General features: G+C 36.9%; 1 protein-coding gene across 1 annotated transcript in view; it reads right to left on the bottom strand.

Annotated features, from left to right (window-relative positions):
• Nucleotides 1-22,674, bottom strand: part of TRIP11 (thyroid hormone receptor interactor 11) — a 31,248-nt gene extending 8,574 nt beyond the window's left edge. The window contains exons 1-15 of the mRNA XM_017813797.1: nucleotides 22,536-22,674; nucleotides 20,031-20,107; nucleotides 18,835-18,945; nucleotides 17,494-17,769; nucleotides 16,600-16,668; nucleotides 15,422-15,587; nucleotides 13,252-13,602; nucleotides 12,540-12,580; nucleotides 11,310-11,513; nucleotides 7,243-10,272; nucleotides 4,376-4,516; nucleotides 3,971-4,164; nucleotides 2,860-3,023; nucleotides 2,424-2,527; nucleotides 2,086-2,185 (exon numbers count right to left, since the gene is read on the bottom strand). Coding sequence (XP_017669286.1) covers nucleotides 2,086-2,185; nucleotides 2,424-2,527; nucleotides 2,860-3,023; nucleotides 3,971-4,164; nucleotides 4,376-4,516; nucleotides 7,243-10,272; nucleotides 11,310-11,513; nucleotides 12,540-12,580; nucleotides 13,252-13,602; nucleotides 15,422-15,587; nucleotides 16,600-16,668; nucleotides 17,494-17,769; nucleotides 18,835-18,945; nucleotides 20,031-20,107; nucleotides 22,536-22,674 — 5,167 coding nt within the window. The remainder of the gene's footprint in view (nucleotides 1-2,085; nucleotides 2,186-2,423; nucleotides 2,528-2,859; nucleotides 3,024-3,970; nucleotides 4,165-4,375; nucleotides 4,517-7,242; nucleotides 10,273-11,309; nucleotides 11,514-12,539; nucleotides 12,581-13,251; nucleotides 13,603-15,421; nucleotides 15,588-16,599; nucleotides 16,669-17,493; nucleotides 17,770-18,834; nucleotides 18,946-20,030; nucleotides 20,108-22,535) is intronic.
• Nucleotides 22,675-23,250: the final 576 nt, after the last annotated feature.

Below are 23,250 nucleotides of genomic sequence, written 5' to 3'. Positions count from 1 at the left end.
GTTGTGCTGGGAACACACAGAGTAAGCTCCTTATTCAAAGCAAGTTAAAAACCAAAGAAAAATATATATTTTATAACAATATTATCTTGTAACAACCACATCCATATGCATTGAAATCTACTCCAATAGTGTGACTGCTCTTCAGCACTCCTTTCTCAAAATACCAGGGTGAGGCACAGGAGAGTTAATCCGTGGTTTCAAGGTTTAAATTTACTTAAAATTATGCTACTTTGTATATATGCTTAAATAGGACCCAAATAATTGAAGGAAAACATTGGTAATATAATTATAGAATGACAGGAGTTGCAGGAGCATACATAGAAGCTGAGTTATTTTGATCTCTATAGAGTAAAAGGGAATAAAAAAAGTTAAACTACTAACGCCACAAATAGATAAACAAAGAGCATTTGAAAACAAATTTTAATTAAATCCTACACTGTTGCTATTTCTCTACAAAGCAAGACAATTGTGTGTTGTTTTTTCAAGTTTTATTCATGTGATGAATTTTAAAATGAAAGTATCAATAGTTCAAATACAATGTTACCGCTGTTTTTTATTTTTTTCCTGTCAAAAAGATTTATATGAAAGAGGGTCAACTTTTAAGGACCACAACATAGCTATATTCCATCCACAGTGACTATGCAACTCTATCATTAAATGTATTTTTTAAATGAAACATTTCCTTCTAAAATAGAATCTTACAGCTAAAAAGGACTTAAACACATATTTCGGGTATATGAAAAGACTAAGTAACAAAAAAGACCTGAGCCAAAATTCAGTATGGACTGCTGTAAACCAGACATTTACAAAAGTCTCCAATAATTTGTTAACCATTTATGGCAATCCAGAAAACTGCATCTGGTACATCTTATACTTTTCCATTAAAATCACTTCTCCTGCCAAAAGAATCCATAAAGAAATCCTTCAAAAGATTTGGCCAACAAAACTGTGTCTGGGAATGTATTTGGCCAATTTTCAATAAGACATTATATGTTTTCTTGTGTAAATAGAGAAAATGAAGTGGTGTCTTTTTTTTCCCATAAAAATTATGATTTATTCTACAACAACATTAAAGTGCTGTTTCCTTTATGCAACAATCTCATTTTAAATTTTTTTATCAAGTAAATTGCTTGCCAATACAACACAGTTTGATAAAATACTGAGGTTTAGTTTTCTCTCTGAGTTCAAACCTCTCCTGCTTTTATGTGCAAGGGTTTGCAATCAAAATTAAACAGTAATGAAGAGTTTCCCATTTAAGAGTGCCATATTTGCCTATTCCAAAGTTAATTTCAATCCAGAGTGCCTATGAATTTTTGCTGTAAATGTCTGCAGTGAGACAGACAGATCAGTCAATTAAAAAATAATCACTAGTTGTACATTCATGTAGTAGCTTGAAATTTAATTTGAACTCAGGGAGCACTCCTGTGATGTCCACTTGGATGCCAGATTGCACTTAGGCACTAAATTACATTTAAGTAAGTACACATTCAAATATGTAGTGAAAAAGTCATATGTTTTCGTAGGGTTCTTGCTGGAGAAGACTTCCAAGTGATATTTCACACCAACCATCTGATTATAAGCTTCAAGAAAACATCACTTATTTCAAGAGTAAGACTAATTATAATTTAAAAATGAATAGCAATAATTAGTTGTATATGTTCAGAGCAAGAGTTACCACTGCATCCAGCTGAGATGACAGTCACATCTGTGCAAGAGCTGCTCCCTCTCTTACCAATTGCACACCCTTTCTCTTTATCTCACTGTATTCCTGTGTCTATGTCAAATATGATAGCTAACTACTTGGGAAGATCTGACAACATTTGGTATTCCACAGACTTGTAAAAAACACACTAACAGAGCTAAATCAAGGGCTTTGGTATTTACAGGTTTTCTTTTGAGAAAGATCCCTAACAGAAGGTAAACATACCTTTTCATATCTGCTTTATAAACAACGAAGTCCTCAAAACGTGGCAAAGAATTACACTTTTCCTCATAGTATATGAATTTTGGTAAGTTTCTAGGAATACTATATTGTCTGCTCAGCTGCCTGAAATGTTTTAAGCAGAAATAAATAAATGTAGTTACCTTCTTTCTTAAGCTCTTCAATCTGCTCCTCTTTGATGTCAAGCTGCTCAGTAAGCCTGGATGCTGCATCCAGGGCAGTATTTGCCTCTTCTAAACTTTCCTAAATAGAGGGTAAGAAAGGGACAAAAAGAGAAGCAAGAGAGATCACCATCACGATGACGTTAATACAACACACATCAAACATAACACATGCAGAGACTTCAGTCACTTGTTCTTTTGAATAACTGGACTGTAAACATCTTCAGAAAATGGACGGTCAGCAGAGGAATGGTACTTTGCTTGTTCAGTCAAGAACTGGCATTCAGTTTCCTAGGGTTCAATTTCATTATTCAACCCACCTGCAGTGATACAACTTTTTCTTCTAGGCTTTCTGCTTTTTTCTTCCATTCTGCACTCTGTTTTTGGTGTCTCTCCAGCTCTGCTGAATACAGAGCTTTTTCTTCTAGATGGTTAAAAATACAAAATGAAACAAAAAAACCCTTAATTAAGAACATTTAACTCTTTTTGGGATATGCAATTTGCAAAACCTCAGCATTATCATATCTGGTGTTCATAAGGTAGAGGAGGAATTAGCATTTTATAAATGTGATATTGATCATCAGCTTTCACAGGGCCAGAATTGTTTTTATAAGAATTTTAAATGTCAACAGATTCTGAAATTCAGGCTACCAAGAGGAAACCAGGGAACTACTGTTTCAAAAGCAGCAAAATATGTTAACTATCCCAGATGGAAAGTGCTTGTTGCAATCTTTGCTATTTCTTGACAAACCTTACCCCGTTGAAACTGCTCTAGTACCATCTGCAGGTTGGCCAGTGACAGTGCATACTGCTTCACTTGGTCCTGGGAGATGGTCAGCTGCATCACAGTTTCATCTCTCTGCTTGGTAACCAGGTTTAACTGCTCTTGCAAAGATTCAACTTGCAGGCTAGCCTGATGACTTAATGAAAATAAAATACATTATCTAGGAAGGCAACAACAGAAGTTATCACAGAGAAAATTAAATCCCAGCAGAAACAGCTCCACACGAATTTTCCAGCTCAACTTCTAAAATTGAAGGCATTTTTAACCTGATCCCTCTTTAAAAACAAATGAACAAAAAACTCACCAAAAAACCCCCAATCTAACAACAGATTTTAAGTAAGTCTGGCAATAAGATTTTGACAATCCAAAAACTCCCACACCCAAACAACTGCTCTTGTTTGAAATGCATTAGGAAAAGAAAAAAAGTATCTGTAGGTGTTGCTCCATACTAACAACTGAACACCTCATTTAACTTCCCATCATGCAGAAATATTATGAACCTGATCCACTCCTATGTCAGTCTTTTTAGAGAGTGGCATATCAGGTGGGAAATAGGCAGTATTTCTTAAAAGGTATTTGAAAAATTTATGAAGAATTAAGTAATATTGATTTCACACAACCATCTCCCAACACTTCCACTTTCTCCACAATTTTTCACAATGAATTCTGCTCAACTCAGAAATCTCTTTACTGAGAAAGTTAAGAGCAGAATCCATCTTTGACACTTAAAGAAAAAAAAAGACTGCAGCTACATACATATTTTTTAATTAAACAAACTTTTTCATTTCAACAACTGTAATAACATGAAAAAAGAATTCTTTTGCCTAAAGTAGCCAACATTTTTTTAAATAAAATAATAAAGCAGTAAAGATAAGCCTTGAGTAATTTAAATGTTTGGTGTTTCATTGTCCTGGCTGAAAATCATGTTTATGACAAATAAATAAGAACACATGATTGGCTCTAGCCTCCCAGATTCTGCTACCCATGAGAGTTTTATTTTCTCAAGTGCTTAGAATGTTGTGGAATGGCAATTCAGCAAAACAGAGCCGCCAGTCTACTTAACTAGGATATTTAAAAGGCTACCTGGCATTTTCCACTGCAGTAGATGAGGACACGAGTTTTTCCTCCAAAATCAAAACCTTCTTTCTTAGCTTGACCTCTCTGTCTTCTGCAGCCAAAGCTTCTCTCGTGTAGGAATCTTCCATTTCTAAGAGGTGATTTCGTAACCTCTCCAGCTCCTGATTCAGGCGCTGCTCTTTCTCGTGCAGATGCTGCACCTGTGTACAACACACCTTAAGCTGCTTGGACTATCACTTTCCATAAAAATAATGTAAGCAAACAGAACACATGTCCATTGAAGCACATTGCATGTGTATCGATTTTAAAACCTTTTAACTAGTGATGGCTACTAAAAATAATGCAGAAAATACCACAGATGGAATTTCTTACTCTTTATTTCTTGCAACTGTAAATTATTTAGTGGTATACCTCACTCTGCAGGGCACTGCTCTCCATTTGCTTCTGTTTGAGTGCTACCATGACTTGGTCTCTCTCTTGCTGAAAAGTAACAGCCTTTTCCTGCATTGACTTAACTTCATTTAACAGCTGATTCAATTCTCCTGTCTTGCCCTGTTGAAGACACAAACAAACATTTCAAACACGGCCAACGGTTTTACCAAAAGAGACACCATCTTTGCTCTGAAGCGTGTAAAGACACTACTGATCTAACAAGGAAAAGGGCAGGACATCTATGGCCTTACAACACAGAAAAACATTCAGGAAAAATATTATTTTGAAGTTATTTCATTCATATGTTACATGACAAAGTAAAAGTTGTTGCTAGAAGATAACTACACAGGGCATTGCCTTAACTGACTGCTGTGAACAGATACCAGCTCTCTTAAATGAGGGACATATATTATGTAAAAAGTGTCTCAGACATCTAATACTTGAAAATTTCACTCTTCCCCCAGTGTTTGGAATCTGTTCTCTGTGATACCCATTTCTCAGGCCATGCACAAGTAAAGCATCAGCCTAGGTATGTCAGCTTGTCTGAACTTAAAAACACTAAACACACAAAGAAATCTTTAAAAACAAACCATAAGGTGACCTCACTTCAAAGATTAGCCTTCAATGAATCACAGCAATGTCCATCACATTTTCAGGTGTCAACTTTCCATGAATAAAAAAATTTCCTACAACTTTACACTAGCATATAAAGAAGTGTGACTATGTCAGTTACAAAATTCACACGTACATGTGAATGAATTTCAGTTATTTGAAACTTTTCAGCCTGCTCCTTCATTTGGTTTCATATGTTGCTTTCAAAGAAGTTATTTTTATCGAGTATGTTGGAGAGAAGTAAACCAATCTTTGGTTTTATCACTAACACTTAAGCGCTTCAATTATTAGCTTTTATTAATCAAGTTAAATATAGTAAAATTCTTCTTGCAGTAGAACCATAAACCTTCAGGCAAATCTTCTTTTTATGTCATGCTTATCTTTTGACACATGCAGACACACAAACCTGCTTGACTATTACTTCTCCTGGTTCTGCATGGCAAACACAAAGTGTGTAACAGGAACTTCTCCGATTTGTGCAATAAAAACGTGCAGACAAATGTTCCACGCTTGTGAAACCAGAAGCCTTTTCACCAGAGATTGGAAGGGTGCAGGCAATGACACGCAACACAAAGAACCCAGCCAGACACTGCACATTTTCATGAGTTAGAATAAAAAACCCCAAAATAGTAACACTGTCAATTTGTAAAATATTAGTGTATTTTATATGGGCAAGACTGTTGAACATAAGAAGTCTCAAAGCTATTTTTCACAATTTAACTGCACTTCTGAGACAATAAACCTTTTCATCACAATTTTACAGTATTTCCTTAGAAGCCTTTGTTATGAGCAAATGGAGCTAAACATCTGTCCTAAGTCAAACTTCTTTAAAAAAAAAAAAATCCTAGTTTTTCACATGTATTATGGCAAAGTTGAGACTTCTAAATTATAAATTTAAAAAAGACACACACTGTTAAATGTAATTAATATTTTGGTTTTCCAAATACTTTACACTGCAGATATAGCATAGCTATAGCTATGTTTGAAAATGCTTCAGAGATATATGTGAGGGTGGTGAGACACCACAACAGCCCCACAACAGGGACTTTGAGCAACCTGGTCTAGTGGGAGGTGTCCCTGTCCATGGCAGGGGGATTGGAACAAGATTATCTTTAAACTCCCTTCCAACTCAACGCATTCTATGACTCTGAGTTTTTCTTATACTTACAGTGCAGGAGAAAAATTAATGCCAAGTTACTTAGAAAGAGTTTGTATAAATACCACTCTCTGGCAGTGGGTAATGCTCATAACCTTGTAAAATGAAATGGGGTTGCCAAGGACAACAGGGAGAATAAGCACAGTATGCATCGAGTCATAGAACTGTAGGACAAATGGCAACCAGATCCAAAGAGACCTGGGCAGTACAGAGGAAAGAAAAAATTATCTGTTTAGGATTAATTACCAGAAAAAACTGCCCACTAGGCCACACTCACTTTCAGTGCCTAAGAGCAAACCAAAAATATCTGCACCCTGGAGTTCTGCTGTCAAGTGTTTGTCAAAAATACAGGAAAACTGTATTTGCACTGTACTTAACACCTATTTCTCAAAGAGAAGTGCCAATTCATACATTACTTTATTAACTCCAGCAGCAGTTCACACAACATGGTGTAGCAATGATGCCATTTCATTTCTTGCTCTTTTTAAAAAGATTCTTCTTCAAATTACATACATGGTAATTAATAAGCCACTGCAACTTTTCTCTGAATACAAACTTTTTTCAAAGTATCAATTTTTCCATATGTCAAATTGCTGAGAAGAAACTACTAAATCAGTGTGTCCAATTTTTTTTTTTTTTTTAAATGGAGTCTCCCCATTCATCTCACTGAGATGTTGTAAAGCAATCCCATTGGAATAACAAACACTTGAGGAAAGTACATTACGAAATTAGTTGTGCTGGCTGGCTCTGCAGAAGTTTGAGCATCATAAATTCGGTAAAAATCACACTTCATGAATGGGGCCAAAGTAAAATATTAAACAGCTATTCAGTAAATAAGCAATTTCCAAATAAATTAAAAACATAGTTTATGGTTGCACAATTAATAGATAACATTGTAAACCACTCACCTGCTGACTTTTACATTTTTTAATTTTGCAGAGGGAGGATTTTTGGTGAATGTAATGCAGTAAGGACTCACAAACACATTTCAGGCAAACACTTGAGGGCTACGTGTACACAAAAATACATTACCATATGACTAATTTTAAAAGATAGTCATAAATATGAATGGACATACCTGTTCCTTCTCTTTCAACAGCTTCTCAAAAGCAAGAGCTTTTTCCTTCATTGAGTGAGACTCAAACTCTTTCTCTTTCAGCATCATTGAAAATTGCATATTAGTTTCCTGAAGTGCACGGAATTCTGTTTCTTTTTCCCTACACCTTGCAACTATGTTTTCATTTTCTTCTTTCAGTTTTCGAATATCCATTTCTAAAATTAAATTTCTTTCTTTTAGATTAGTCACGGCTTGCTTCAAAAGCTCATTTTCATTTTCTTTGTTACTAAGATTTTCACTCACGGAAAGCAACTGATCACTTTTAGATTTAATTAATATGTCTTTTTCCCTAAGCGATTTCTGTAAGACTTCATGTTTTTCTTTGATCTGCCTCATCTCTGACTCAGTCCCTTCTTGACTCTTTCTTTCAATCTCTGATGCTGTAGCAACAGAATCAGATAATCGCTGATTGTTTTCCTGAAGAGTCCTAATAGTTGATTCTTTTTCTTGCAACTTTTTTTTCAGTTGTTCCAACTCATTTTGAAGGAGTTTACACTCATCACTGAGTACTTCAGGAGGACTGTGTTGAACACTTGAAAGCTGTGAAATGCTGGAAGCTGCTGCCAGAGATGGTGTTACCAAATCAAGTTTACTCAGGAGAAGATCCTTGGTGTTATAAAGCTGTCCTATGCTGTGCTGAACTTGTGCTAATTCCTGACTAAAACTTTTCAGCTTTTTCTCATTCTGTTCATAACTCTGAATCAAGCCATTATAATCTACCTGCAGCTTTGAAGTACTATCACTTTCAACTGAAATTTGTGCTTGAAGCTTGTGTAACTCTTCTTGGAGATGAGCTGACTCATGTTGCATGTTCTGAACTGTGGTTATTACTTGTTGTTTCCACTCTTCCATTTTCTTTACTTGCTGTTTTAGTTTATCACGTTCTTGTAGAAGTTCCTCAAACTGGTTACTGTTCACACCTCCTGACCCGTTATCAGCACCTGTGCTGGATGTCTGCAAGACAGTCAACAAGGTTTGGCATTTTTGACTTAGAGCATCTATTTCGATATCTTTTTCTCGAATGATACGGGATAAATTCTGAATAGTTTCTCTAGACATGTCTTGACTGCTGTTTTCAGATCTGTTAGATAACTTCTGATTCTCCTCTTGCAACCTCACCAAAGCTGCTTCTTTAGCAGCAACCATGTCCATGATGTTACGATACTCTGTTTTTAACTGACTGTTTTCTCTTGTCTTTTCACTTAGAACTGCTAATACTTGTTCTCTTTCCCTAACATAAGCTTGCAGCTGCTGCTGAAGACCAAGAACATCCTGCCTATAGGAAGCTGAGGAAACTCTAGCATTGAGAGCTTGTATTTCTAAATCCTTCTCTTGAATGATCCGAGTAAGTTTCCCAACTTCATCCTTAGACAACTGATCAATCTGCTGACTTAGAGAAACATTCTTTTCATTTAGAAGTTTAATCTCCATCTCCCTTTCTTTGATACCTTTTACCAATCTTTCAATTTCAGCTTTAGATAAGTCATGTTTTTCATTTCCATTTTCTCCATTAAGAGTCTGAACTTTGGTTTCCTGAAAAAGATCAGAAGAATCAGTCTGAATAATCTGTCTCTCTTTGTGCAACTGGGTTTTAATTTGTTCAATTGTTTTCTGCAAATTTTTAATTTCCTCATCTTTCTCTAAAAAGAGTCTTTCATGTGTGACATTCATTTGCTCACACTGAAATCTGGACTCATCTATTTCTTTTCGCTGCTCCTGCAATGACTGCTGAAGTTTCACTGTTGTTTGAGTCTGATCTTCTATTGTTTTTTTGTGAACTTCTATTTCTTCTTCAAGATTATTCCTTATCATTTTTAACTGTGTTACCTCACTTTCCAGTTCAATAATAATATCTAAAGTTTTAGGCTCAACCACAGGCGTGGATCTACTTTGCTGGTCCTTGAGGCGTTCAATTTCTTCTTTCAAATGATTATTTTCTTCCTTCATGACTGCAAGACTTCTGTCTTTTTCCTCCAAGTTCTGTTTGAAGACATCCTGCTTTTTTGAAACTTTCATATACTCCTCAAGTTCCTGCTTCACCTGTAAGGCTTCATTTTTGTATTTTTCAATAAATACCTCTTTCTCTTTTAAGAGATCTGTCAGCTGCTTTTGTCCTCCTAAGCTAGTAGTCAACATCTCTTTTGTTTCCTGATGGTCAGTTTCCATCTGCTCAATGCTACTCTGAAGTTCAGCAATCTTGAAGTCTTTCTCTTGATTGAGCTTAACCAGGCGCTCATGTTCAAGCTGCAGTGCAGTGGTGTCCATACTGCGGGCATTTGATAATTCCTCAATAGTTTGCTTATACTTATGTGCTTGTTCCAAAAGCCTCTTCTCTGTCTGGTTTAATTCGCTCTCTAACTGTCTTTTTTCCATTTTCAAAGCCTCCACAACAGTGTCTTTTTCCAAGTAAACTTTATTTTTCTCAGAAATGGTATCACTTAACTCCTGTTTTAGTTCTTCAATGGTTGCTATGAGCTTTCCATTTTCTGTTCTGAGATCAGACAGAGAATTCTCTAAGTGTTCATTTACTTGTTTATTTTCTGAAATGTCATTCCGTAATTTTGCAATTTCTACTTCTTTTTCTTTCAGAATCAGACCTTGACAAGCATAGTTAGATTCCTCATTACTTTTTTCTGTTAACTTGCTCAAGGATACATGAAGTTCCTCCTCTCTTTCTTTTAGTCTCTGCTGCAACTCTCCAATTTCTTTTTTACTATGTGAATTATAGTCTTGGGCTTTCCTTAGTTGTTCCTGAAGATTTTTAATATTATCTTGTAGCTGCTGCTTAGTTATATGCAAATCATTAAGCGCGTACGAACATTGGCTTAGTTTTTCTTTCTGACTATCTAACTCTTTAATAATTTTCATCTTCTCAATTTCTAATTCTGATACTTTCTTTCTTTCAGAATCAACGTCAAATTTCAGCTGTTTGATGATATTATCAGTTTCTGTGTGTTGTTTTGAGAGCTGCTCTTTCAGTGTAATCATATGCTGAAATGAACATAAAGAAAAGAATTAATTAGGACAGGAGAACTAGATGAACTATGCATTTCATTTTCATCCTCTAAACAATAAAAAAAAAAATCAAGAAGAAACAAAAATGGTTCTTAGTTGCCAACATAAGTTAGGAAGTAGTATCACCTAGTCAATGCTCAGTTAATTAAAACCAAGTATCAAATATGGACAGATTACACTTCACAGAAAAAAAAAAAAATCTCCCCTAAAAGAACTCTAACTACCTGATCAAAGAAAATAAAAAAAGACTACCTAAAAATAAAGCACTGCCAGAATTTGTCAAGGCAGTTCAAATGCAGCAAACACTCAGTGCTTAAAAAAAGGGCTGCACTACATTTAAAATAGCTGTATATTCAATTTTCAACTTCTTGTTTGAGCTTCTTTTTAAACAAGACTTGCTTGGATTGATTTCACAGGAAGAACTTTAAATGTTCAATTCCATGTAGTAAACCAATCTTGAAAACAGATGGCTTGCAACTCTTAAGTTTACAGGTCAAATATATCGGAACTGTAACAAAAAAGTATAATTTAATTCTGATTACATACAATTGGTGACCTTTTTTACTCCACAAATGCTTGTATTATAAAGAACTTGTAATTAAGTAACTTAAATATTCAACATAATTAAAAATTATGAAAGGAAGAACGTTTAAAAAAAAAAATCATTCATGTAATTCAGACAGATCAGAGTATTAGCAGGTTAAGTTCCATCAGAAATCTTGCAATGAAAAATCAGGTACTATTTAACTGGACTTTGTAAAGTAACATGTTATAGATAGCTGACATGCTGTATTATTTCTTTGTCCATAACAAGAGGGTTCCTTGCACTTCAGAATTTCACACTGAGATGACAGATATGGAGAAACACTGATCCCAATATTTTTTTAAGCCTCAGAGGATAACTTTTATTTCCCTGCTATCTATGTTCAAAGATCAACTTAAAAGATAAAGTCACATAAATAAATGTTAAACATTTATTTAGCAGTTTAATAATTAGTTGCATTATTTATTACCTGCGTAGCTTCTTGATTCTGCTTATCTAATTCTTCCAACTCCGCTATTAATGTTTCTCTTTCAGCAATGCTTTCATCTAATTCATGTTCTTTCCTTTCCAAATCTTGTCTTAACTGATTTAATTCTGAATTCTGATCCTCTGTATTCGGAGAAAGAATATTCTCATGTTTATGTTGTGCACTCGTCAGTTCCTTCTCAAGTCCCTCAAGACAAAAAAAAAATTATAAATATTAGACTTTATCTTCGTGAAATTTATGAACTGTTTTGATTTGAGATTGTTTCCTTTCCCCTCCTCAACTAAAAGCAAAGCATGCGTTTTCATGTTAGAATTTGTAAGCCTATATGAATACTAACCCAGTTAAAAATTCTTCATTGTGAATTATTTGTCTCTACCATTCACACATACACACTTATTTCCTCATCACTTCGTTTAGGAGTGCAGTTTATAAACTTCTGCACAAAAAGCCATGGTACAGTAAGAAATTATATCCACCTCTGAGATATGGATTGACAGCTGGGATAAACTACCATATCTGCATGAGTCACTCTAAATGTGGAATGCTGCATGGGGAGACAGGAAGTTTTAATCAAGGGCACCTGAATAACATCATTATGAAAAATGCTATGGGAACCCTTGAATGCATGCAAAAAAACCACAGAAGACCTCAGTCAAAAGATACTTTGGATACAAAGCAAACTAAACCAAATCTCTCAAGTCTGAGAGTTTATAAAGGACCAAGTCACCCATGACAAAAATTAAAAGTGTGTTCCAGAGAAACTGCGTGTTCCTCTGCTAAACTTCATCAGCAAGATGGAATGTAGTATTATTACACTACTACATAGAAGAAGAGAGATATTTTACAACTGATAAGTGTCAAAACTGAAACATCCTAAAGCAGAAGTAGAAAATGACACATTTTACAGAATGTACTATTAATACTTGAAAAATATATGTTACAGCTGTCTAAATAACAACGAGATATGTGGAACTCCACTAGTTTTCCTTAACAGAATACACTGTGGAGTTTCGCAAATCAAAATGTATTGTTTCCATCAATTCCATGTGCAATTATAGAAGTAAACAAGAATTATTTCCTTTTACATTACAATGTTATTTATGTAGAAGTGTGAATGCTCAAAAAACTCCCATATAGTGCCAAAATACGTGTTTTCCATCAGTTACTACTGTTAGGAACTTTTCTGTTGGCTTAATTTAGAAATTGCTTTACCTGATTTAAACTGGAAAGTCTTGCTATTTCGTTTTCCGCTTCTACAAAAGAAAATGAAATAAAATACATAATTTTACTACTTTTCAAACTATGATAAAACCAAATCATTCTCCCACCTTGCCCCTACAGAACTCTGCTGCTCAGAAGAGAATAGTTTCACAGCATTTTGTGACAACAAGCACAAGTGCTGTCAAACATGCCATCAGTCACCACTGCAAAGCAGCATGTTACTTTTACAACTGATTCCACATTAGGAGGACTTTGGAACTGCAGCTTATCAGTTATGCAATATTAAAGTATTTTCTACCTACATATATATATTTCTTGAACTGGGCACGTGACAGTGTTTCCTTAAGGAGAAGATATTAGCAACCGAGTGCCTTTACACATAGAAAAGAAGTACTTTCAGAATTTAAACGAACAACTGCTATTGAGGTTTACTTACTTTTAAAGAAAAAAACCCCTACCAAACCGTTGGCAGACATGATTACTTACTCTATCTGAAACCCCTGTGATAATCATGATAGCCCTAATTACATCTCCTGCTTAGCCTTACTTCAATGGATAATGCTTTTCTAAAGCAGCAACGTTTAAAAGGTACATATTCTCATATTCTATTCCAAATTCATAAAATATTGAGTTTTAAAAGTGAAAGTCTGTGAAAATATACTAAAAATAAAAAACATTAATAAAAAAATCATAATCTTAGTACCTGATAATGCTTGCTGCAGTCTGACAACATCTTGTGGTAATGATGTCTTTGACTGGAGCTTCTCCTGTTTGTTCAGGAGAGCATCCTTCTCTGCCACAGATCTTTGAAGCACACTAAACTCATATTTAAGCTTTTCATAATCTTGTGCTAGTTGAATTTTTTCTAGCTTTGCCAATTCTTGCTCTTTCAGAAGATTTTGGTTTTCTGCTTTGGCAGAAGACAATTTGTGCTTTAACTCTCTTATTTCATCCTCAACCTGCAACTCTTCTGCTTTTCCTCCTTGTAGACTCTGAGCATTTTTTTTCTGTTCAGTAATTTTAGAGTCATCCATGGCATCAGTGCTCACACCATCTAAAAGGCAAAAGATATTGTTTGCAATATTAACCAAAACCATCACTCTAGATCTTATACTTAAGTCTCTTCTTCCACCTCTTCTCCTGACAGAGGGAAATAGCCTAAAACAAAGACACGATCATCATCAACAGAAAGCTTACTTAAATAGGTTTAGCATTTGGGGCTGTGCTATACATGTTATGGGTTTGTTAAGTAGCTTCTTGAATACTTTAGATATACCTGGCTCAAAATAATTTTAAAAGGTAAGGGTTGCAAGACATATTTTGTTTGCAATTTAATTAGATTATACTTGATCCCCACCTCTCTTGGTGAGGAGGTGACAGAAGGTAATTTATCAGGGCTTGGAATCCCTCAATTTTCTAAGAACAATTTATCAAATGCCACCTAATTCAAATTCATGCAAAATTATTTATAATTTAATTAATTAAATTTCAAAGGTTTGCCAAATGGTTGCTATAGAGAAAAATTTGCTACAAATAATTTGCTAAATGATGCACAAAATTTTTCCACCTGAAGAAAAACATTTTTCAGAAATAATGTTTTTACAGATACATCATACTATCATGACATCCATATTTTTGTACAATCCTCTGTAATTTCCAAGTAAGTGAGAACATACAAAAAGGCATCATCAAGAGTGAACAGAAAAAAAATTAAATGAAAGCACACTGCTTGTGAATTCACTTCACTTGCCCCTGCCCCAGTCCCTATTATGTTGTCAGACAGAATAAACTAAACAAAAATATAAAATATTGTACTTCCTCAAAAGCGTGAGCAGTATTTATTTTGCAGATAACTGGTAATGCAATAAAAAAGGGATTTCTGCCTTTGACTTCATTAAATTAGGCCTGCTGGTGTATGTACGTGGAGTAAAAAACAATTACATCTTAATAGGCATCTGTTTTAAGAAATGAATTCCTTATCAGTACTACCTTAGAAGTAAAGAGGCTGTGAGAATACTTCTCTTCTTACCAAGAAGGGAATGGATCTCTCATTCCAGGAGAGTACATACTCTTTAAGAAGTCCAAGTTTTAACAGATAACAAAGTAGAGGTTTACAAGCAAATCTTATATATTTGTGCAAAGAAGCCCCCAGAGGAAACCTACCTGACATGAGTATTTTTAGGGAATATGAAATACCTACAAGACAACAAAAAGTTCTCTGTGGGAACTAATGAGCTTCTCCTACATTGTAGTCCCACCCCAGACTGGTCCTTACAGCAATCATAGTTTGGTTTGCGCTGGAAGGGACTTTAAAGATCATCCAGTTTCAACACCTGCATCATGGGCAGGGTTGCACCCACTGGATCAGGTTGCTCAGGGCCCTATTCAACCTGGCCTTGAGCACTTCCAGAGATGAGGCATCCTCAGCTTCTCTGGGCAACCTGTTCCAGTGCCTCACTACCCAATCCTTGAGCTTTCCGAAGTAACCCAACTGGCACAGAGTACTTCTCACAAACGTTATGTGCTGATATTTTCTTATCTTCAATTCTATATGTCCCATCCACACCTATATTCAGTGTAAGTTGAAAAAAAACCTAGAAAGCGTATAATTTAGAGCACAATGACTGATATGTATATCAGATTGCTACATGTCAGAGATGAAACGCTATCATTCCAATGTTCAAGCCAACCAGAGTGAATATAAGACACAGGACAGGACACAAATATCTTAAACAGAAAGCTGAAATGAAATTGAAATTCGAATTCCTAAACATCATGTATTTGATATCTACTGCACTGCTACGTGCATATTCAATGCATAACCACAATTCACTCTACATGAAATGAAAAAGAAAGCATGTGGTAACAAAGACCTTGCTGCAATCGGTTCTCAAGCTCTTCAATTCGCTCCTCATATTCACTCAGTTCTTCTCTGTGTCGACGACTTATCTCTACTAACTTTTGTCTGTGTGCATCCTGCAATACTGACAGTTCATGCTGATGTTCATCTATTTCTTGACTTAAATTCTGTTTGAGCTCCTAAAAAATATCATTAGAGAAACAAAATGGCAAAATATAGGACAGCACCTTATGAAAAAACAATGTAATAAAAAGTAAGATGTTTTCCCCAGTCAAATTAAAGGATTTATTAAAAGAACCTCTCACAGGACACGTCAAGTTTCTTGATTTTTGTCGATCTGGATTTTTTAAACGTTTAATGAAATTCCTCTAAAAATGATGTTTTTACAAATAGTATGCTCTACACAACAGCAAATATTAAACCAATGTAGAGAGATCACAGGTGTTACAAAGGAAGTGGATACACTAGGACATATTTCCAGTAACTTTCAGGGATGACAGCAAATTTGTATTTTGTATCTTCAATGAAAAAAAGGCAAGATGTTTCTAAGAAAGGAGAAATTATTTTCTGTTTCAGTTTCATAACTCACCAACAGCTTCACAAAGTGATTTGCCCTCATAAATACTAATGTAATTTTGTCAAGCTTAAAATAATGGCCAGTCTTCGCGAGCGAAGATTTGGGAAAGGTCATTGACCCTTCGAGCCTGCGCAGTGGATTTTTTAGGTGAGACCCAGCGTGCGCTGAACTGAGCCCACCCTTTAATCCTGAGGTTCATCTGCCGGGGCCGAGTGAAACTCGGACAGTGGCAGTGAGGGTCTCAGGACGTAGGTTTGTTTAGAGTGACCTTCTCTTAGATGGATTGCCTCACAGGGCTGACGAGCTCCATCTGCCCGGGGGGCCGGGAATCGAACCCGGGTCGCAGCGGTGAGAGTGCTGCACCCTAACCACTAGACCACCAGAGGCCCCATTGTCAAGCTTACATACTGTATTAAATCATACAAATACCCTTTCTCAGAGTAACTGTTTTTAAATATTGTACTGCTGACTGAAATACTGCTGTGCTATTACATGCCCACATGCATTTTTAATCGTGTAAGTGCCAGTGGTAGTTAAAATATTTACAAGTCATGTGACCATAGGCAAAACCATGAAGAATAAAGGCTTAAGAAAAGATGAGTTTGTCATCTTACCTTAACAATATTCTGTAGTTTGCATATTTCACTTTGTTCAGCATCATTTGTGCCTTGCACTTTTGAGGACTGAAAAAAGGAAAACAACATATCCATATGAAAATTTTGATAAATACGTGTATTTTTCATGTAAGTGCTTCCTCTATTGACACTCACAAGTAGAAAACAACCAAGCTAACATGAAGCAAAACCAAAATCCACAGTAATTTTGATTTTTAAAAAAACATTATAATGGAAACATTTTAATTTTCCATGGATTTTTATTATTACATGCATATGTGTAAAAGTTCGGAGTGTGAGGTATTATTGCACGTAATAAGACAACAGGGTTGCTTAATTTTGAGTATTTCCACATGGGAAAAGCATACCTCTGAAATCAGGCTATACCTTGAAAAATGGTGATCCACATCACCAACAGCTTGAAAGATTGCACTCTTTCTTGTCTCAACAGACCATAAATTATAACTGACATATCAAGGACTGAGAGAAGAGCAAGTAAAACCAGTATGCAAGTATCCAACTATTACTTTGAACAGTACTGTGCTATCAATATAACATCAATACTATAGCCAGGAAGAAGGAAAATATTTTTTTGAAAGGTTGCACAAAAATGAAACCCTGAAGCAGCATTCTAAGCAAATGGTCATAAACCCCTTTACCTAACTTGACAAATTATGCATAAAAGCACCACAAAAAAAGCATATGGAAGTCAGTCACTGGATGTGTCCCCAGTCACGTGTCAGCAAGAGGTTTCAGCTTTTCCATTGAAATATATTGCTTCTAGAAATTTTTCAGTATGAACTCTTAAAACATCCACTCCAAAACCACCAAATGCAACGGAAATGATAATCTGGAAGGGAGAGGGAAGGGCAAAGTAGAGGAAAAACCACTCACCACTGCAATCTGCTTCCAGTGGTCAACCTCAGATTCGAGCCTCGAAACTTCATTGGACAATCTGTTTATTTCTTGCTGTGACCAGATTATATCTCCAAAATCCATGTCATCTCCTTCAAAGCCTGAGGAATGTCTGACCCCTGGAACATAGGAAGCTGAGGCAGTGGTTGGTGGCAAAACACCAGCTCCTAACTGTGCAGTCTGAGCAGCTGTCTGTACTTTCTGCAGTTGTTCCTGTAGCGCATTCTGTCTGGCTTTTAGATGGCTGATTTCCACCTGAATATACAAAATAAAAGGCATTGTTTGAATAAGAAGAATATCAAAATACAGTTTACTTTACTCTTTGTGGTGTTATGAAATATGAACCAAACAACTCCCCCCCAGCACAAACTACTGATCACTTTCACCAAAAAAACCCAAAACCAAAAAGCCCAAACGCTCTCATAGCGGAGAAATGCAGTCTTAGCTCATGTGTTATAAAGGACACGTATTTTTTTTTAGCACCCAAGGTACACAAGTACTATAACAAGATTCAGGCTAACAGGTTATAAAAAAATTTAAATACATAAAGAGGGTATTCAGACATGAAAGTCAGGCAATACATGATGCCTCCCCAGTTATTTTTATTACATTTTAATTCTTTTAACAACTCAGTGTATTGAAAATCTACATATTTGCAAGAGAGTGAAATTAGCTGCATGCAATTTTCTCATAAAAACTCTGTTATTGTATTTAAGAAGCAGAATTTTATACATCTCATTCTGCTTCCTCGAGCTCTCACATGCATTTATGAATAAAGAGGAAATAAAACTACATTTGTGTAACTCTAGGCACACTGGCAACTTTCTTCATTTAAAGGGCTATGAAACCTCATGTTACACAGTAGGTTATAAAGCTGGTGTTTCCATCATAGAGGGGCATTTTACAAATTTGGAAAGCTAGTTCTGTTCCCTTTAATTGTGTACGTTAAGATAAATAATGATATCTACAGACAAAATAACTGCTTCAAATAAGAATTTGCTCCTGTTGTCTTCCTTAAAGGTAACTGAATCAGAAATGCAAAGCAGTTGAGTGTCATTTCTCACAGCGATCCCAGAAACAACAGAAAGTCTGACAGCTGCCCGACACTCCCAGAGTTTTCTCATCTCAGCTATCTCCCGACAGCTCTGCTTACACTACATGACACAATGAAATATATGTCTTAGTTGACATTAACAAAACAAGAAACTATAGGTGTGACCAGTATTTCTACTGGAAGAGAACAGATACTATAACAAAGAACTTAAACACCACAACAGATAAATATTGGACATACATGAGATATTTTACTCTGTATCCTACCTCTTTCTGTTGAAGCTGATTGCGGTACTCTATAGATAACTGCTTTATTTGCAACTCCGCTGCTTCGTGCTTTTCTTCTAAGTCACTACAGACTTTTTTCAGCCTATCGTTCTAGCAAAAAATAAGAAATTAACGTTGATTAACTCGGCACAGTTCTTAAAGAATCAGAAAAGCACAAGGGTAATGAAGAGTAAAGAAATAAATTAGATTGTACAGATTTCTCGTGTTATTTCATTCAAAAAACAAAGTAACAGCAATGTGCAAGTGTGGGCCCAAAAATCAGGTTCACGTCCAAGCTTTCTGTTTTTATATGGCATGGACTCTGGCTCACTTTCAGATAAAAGTTTTGTGATGACCAGAGGTAAATGCCAAGAATAAAAAAAAAAATAAAAGAAAATCAGGACTGAATTACATCTTAGGAAGATTCGCAGGTGGAATTTAAGACTGGCCATAACGCACAAATTGGAGCTAATATCCAGTGTTCTCTCTCCAACAGCAGCTGGCAAGAAACTAGAAAAAGCAGGAACAGTTATGTCCCCAAAATACTACATTTACTTCACAGTGCTCTTGAGGACTGAAGACATAAAAGAAAGTTGTTGGTTTAGAGTCATAAATAAAGCCACAAGGCCAAGTCCTGTAAGTGCAGAAAGCCACTTTCCACAAGGGCACATGGGATTTGTAAACAGTTTTGGAAGACCAGGAGCAGCCATAGCTACGTCAGAATGACCACAGGGTAGGGCAACACAGAGAGAGAACATCACCAGGGAACACACTCACCCTGGGCCTGAAGCTGCTGCAAAAGACACACTGCCCTGCATCAGCAGACATTCTACATCTGCTTGTTCTTGTGGCCATATATGAAACTTGACCTAGAGCTAAAATGTATGAAAACTTAAAGAATTTTTGCATTTTCAAGCTTTTCAGGGTCAAGTTGCAGTCCAAGTCCACGTGATAGGCAGGTACAGTCAGGGATGCAGTAAAAGGCAAAAACTTGCACCACATGCATACTCCAATAAAACAATGTATCTCCCTGACTGTGATGGCAGTTTGTCACAAAAAGTCACATTCTAATATCACAATCACCCTTGTTTCTAGATTTACCCAGGGACAAGCAATTTCAGTGCAATATTTCACCTTTATACAAAATAAATGTTATGTACTACTTTTAATTACAATAGTGTTCCAAAGTTTCTTACTTCAAACTTTTGTGCTGCATTAATACTTTCTATTTCTCTGAGTCTAGAATTGGACACGTGGAGTTCCGTTGCTGCATCTGAAAGAAAGTGAAAATTTTCATTTTTATTAAAATCCTTTTAATCTGTTAAGTAGACAACAGTTAAGAACAGTTATTAATACATATCTTACTTTACACTGCTTTAATGTTCATTCCTAGGTAAATATCAAAAGTGTTTTTATAAGAACACTGACAGAATTATTTGTCAGACAGTCTTTCTGAACCAAGTTTAGTTAACTTGTACCTAGGCTTTAAATCAAATCAAACCCCTAATACATTAGTATAGATTTCAGCTTTAAAATAAGGGAAATGAAAATGTTTTACTTGACTATTTTGTGTTCCTGAATCTATTTCTCATTTACAGCTTTGCCCCTGACATGACAGTTGTGTGTTCCTTTGTAATCTCATGTGAAGTTTCGAAACGAGAATTAGTTCCATTAAATGCAGACAGCAGTGACTAAACGTTCAGGAAAAAAACCAAACAAATCACTCAAACCCAACAAAACCCATGCAACTAAACACCAGCCCCATAACTCACTTTCATTTACAAAGGTAACACATCTACCATCCCAGTTTATCCTGTACAAAAAGCACATCCCTGGATACACTTCCTTTAATGATCAACCTTCCTCAAACTATGTTAACTGATCCCATGTCCCACTTTTAATGGGCAGAAATATCACATTTTGTTTTATCAATGAGAAATCATCCTGAATAAAGCAATCCTATAAAGCAATCCTGACAATTTTTCAAATTTTGAAATAAACATAATTTCCAGGTAAATACTATATTTCATCATTTTCTATGTGCTATTTAAAACTGATGCAGCTCAAGCAGTGTAGAGGTAACAATCTACCCATAAAAACTATGAAACAAAGACGTTAAAGTCTAAAATGCACAAACAACGTTCTCAGTTCTCATGGCAGTCAAAGCACTGAATGTAAGAGATAATACTAAAAATTAGGGAACTTTAAGAAATTAGGAAATTAAAAAAAGGAAAGTAAGGAACTATTTAAAAAATGTTCTTTGGGCCACAAAGTACTTTAAAGTCTCTACAGATGAGTACTTGGATGCCACCAGATTTTTCACACCCTCAAGTCTAGCAACCAATCTATTACTCTGAAATTTTTAGGACACCAAAGTTGTTCTCAGCAGTATTTAGCAGTGAAGTACACCTGGAAGTAACTACTGAGCATCAGTACACCTCTTTGCACAAACTCATGCAAAAATATGTGAACTGAAATCACAATTTATCTTTTATAAAAGCAAAACAAACACACCAGGTGACTGCATAGTTCAGGAGCCTAAGTTTCCAAACTAAACTAATATGGATTTTGAAATTTAAAACAATTCTAAGCAAGTCTTTCAGAAAAGAGAAAAAAAAAAAGATAATTTCACACTTATAAGAATAAATTTCTCTCTTCTGAGCGTTTTACCTGTATTACCAAAAAACCCATCCATATGATACATGTAGCATCAGCTTGCCAACAAGATTTATACAGTACACACTTTCACAATATACTTTCATAATGCTTCATAGATGAGAGGTTGCAAACGAAGTAGAATTGCTTAATCACATATTTAAGAGGACTATTCAGCTGTTCTTTGTGGTTGCTGTTCTTACCATCAATTTGAGAAAGCTAGTTTTTAAAATAATTTATAGTTACAAGAAGGTAAACAATACTAGGGGTATTAACCTACTGATATTTATTACATTATAGAACTGCTTAAGAGAAAAAAAGTATTAAAAATTTGTAACAAAACACGTTATTAAAAATATAAAGAAAATAATATATTCTAGGCTAGATTTACTATTGCTTTACTGAATATCTTACACTGATGTCTCGGCTTTTTTGTTCTTTCTGTTTTAAACATAAATCGTTCTAGTCTCTAATCCCTATAAAACAAGGGCCACGTTCTATTCTCCTATTTGGCTGTAGGAGAGTTGTAGAACCTGACAGGTTTGTCTGGGCCCAACTGAAATATAAACAAAACAGAAACACTGGACCTTTGCCTGAGTGACACGTCAGACTCAGATCACACCAGTGGCAAAACAACCTCTGTACTGCTACAACTTGGCAGTTTCATGAAACCAGTCAAAAAGCAGCTAATACGCGGGGGGGTTAGATAAACTAAGCAAGCAGAATGGAAGAAGAGTGTTTGTCTGTGTGCTTTCATTACGGATCAACACAACACTTCACGCAATTAGAAACTTCCGAATAATAAGCCTAGAACAGGTTCACTTATGCTATTACAGCCAGGGAATATGTTTGTTTATTCTCCATATCCTGAGGTCACAGGGGCAGAATAAAAACGGAAACAAAAGCAGCAAAGCCGGCAGCCCTCCTGAAAGGCACCAAGCAGGGACCAGCTCCTCCCGGCCGGCGGGTCCCAGAGGAGCCCGGCAGCCGGAGGAAAGGCTCCCTGGCGGAACCAGGCCCGCCCCGCAGCTGCAAGCCCCCCTTACCGCCCACTTCCTCGGCGCCCTCCAGCAGGATGTCCTTGGTGAAGCTGGAGATCTGCCCGGTGAGCGAGGACAGGCTGTCGCCCACCTGCCCCAGGGACTGGCCCAGCCCCGAGCCCAGGCCGCCCAGCCACGACGCCATCGCTGCTCCGAGCGCTCCGGGCCTCGGTTGGCCCCGCCGGCCGGGCCCTGCGGCCGCTTCCCGCGGGCCGAGGGGCTGCCTCCGCCTCCCTTCTCCTCTCTGGGGAGAGCAGCGGCTCTTGTTGCGGGCTCAGCACACCGAGATCGGCGACGCCTCCGCCGGCGCCGCGCGCATCCTCCCGGCTCCTCTCGCCTCAGCGGCTCCTCCCGGCACAGCTCGGCTTGTCCCGGCTCGGCTTGTCTCGGCTCGGCTTGTCCCGGCTCGGCTCGTCCCGTCCTGTCGCGGCTCAGCGGCTCCTGCCGGCGGCTCCGGCCGCTGCCACCTCAACGGCCGCCATGACACCCCTCCTAAACACCATAGAGAGCGACGGCTCGGGCTAGAGCGCCCCCGCGGGGGCGGATATGGCGTAAGCGGCGGCGGAGGATGCCGGGACAGTGGCGGAGCGGCGGGAGGGGCCGGGAGGCGGTGGATGGCGGCCTGTCGCGATTAACGAGATTAGTGACAGCCCGTATTAACGCGAACCCGCCCCTCGGGACAGACTTGGGCCCTATGCCAATAACAAATCAGTGTCCGAGT

This window comes from Lepidothrix coronata, unplaced genomic scaffold, assembly GCF_001604755.1.
Source record: "Lepidothrix coronata isolate B3197 unplaced genomic scaffold, Lepidothrix_coronata-1.0 Scaffold43, whole genome shotgun sequence".
NCBI lineage: Eukaryota > Metazoa > Chordata > Aves > Passeriformes > Pipridae > Lepidothrix > Lepidothrix coronata.
The sequence above is the reverse complement of the archived record's forward strand: the minus strand, read 5'-3'. Positions and strand labels throughout refer to the sequence as shown.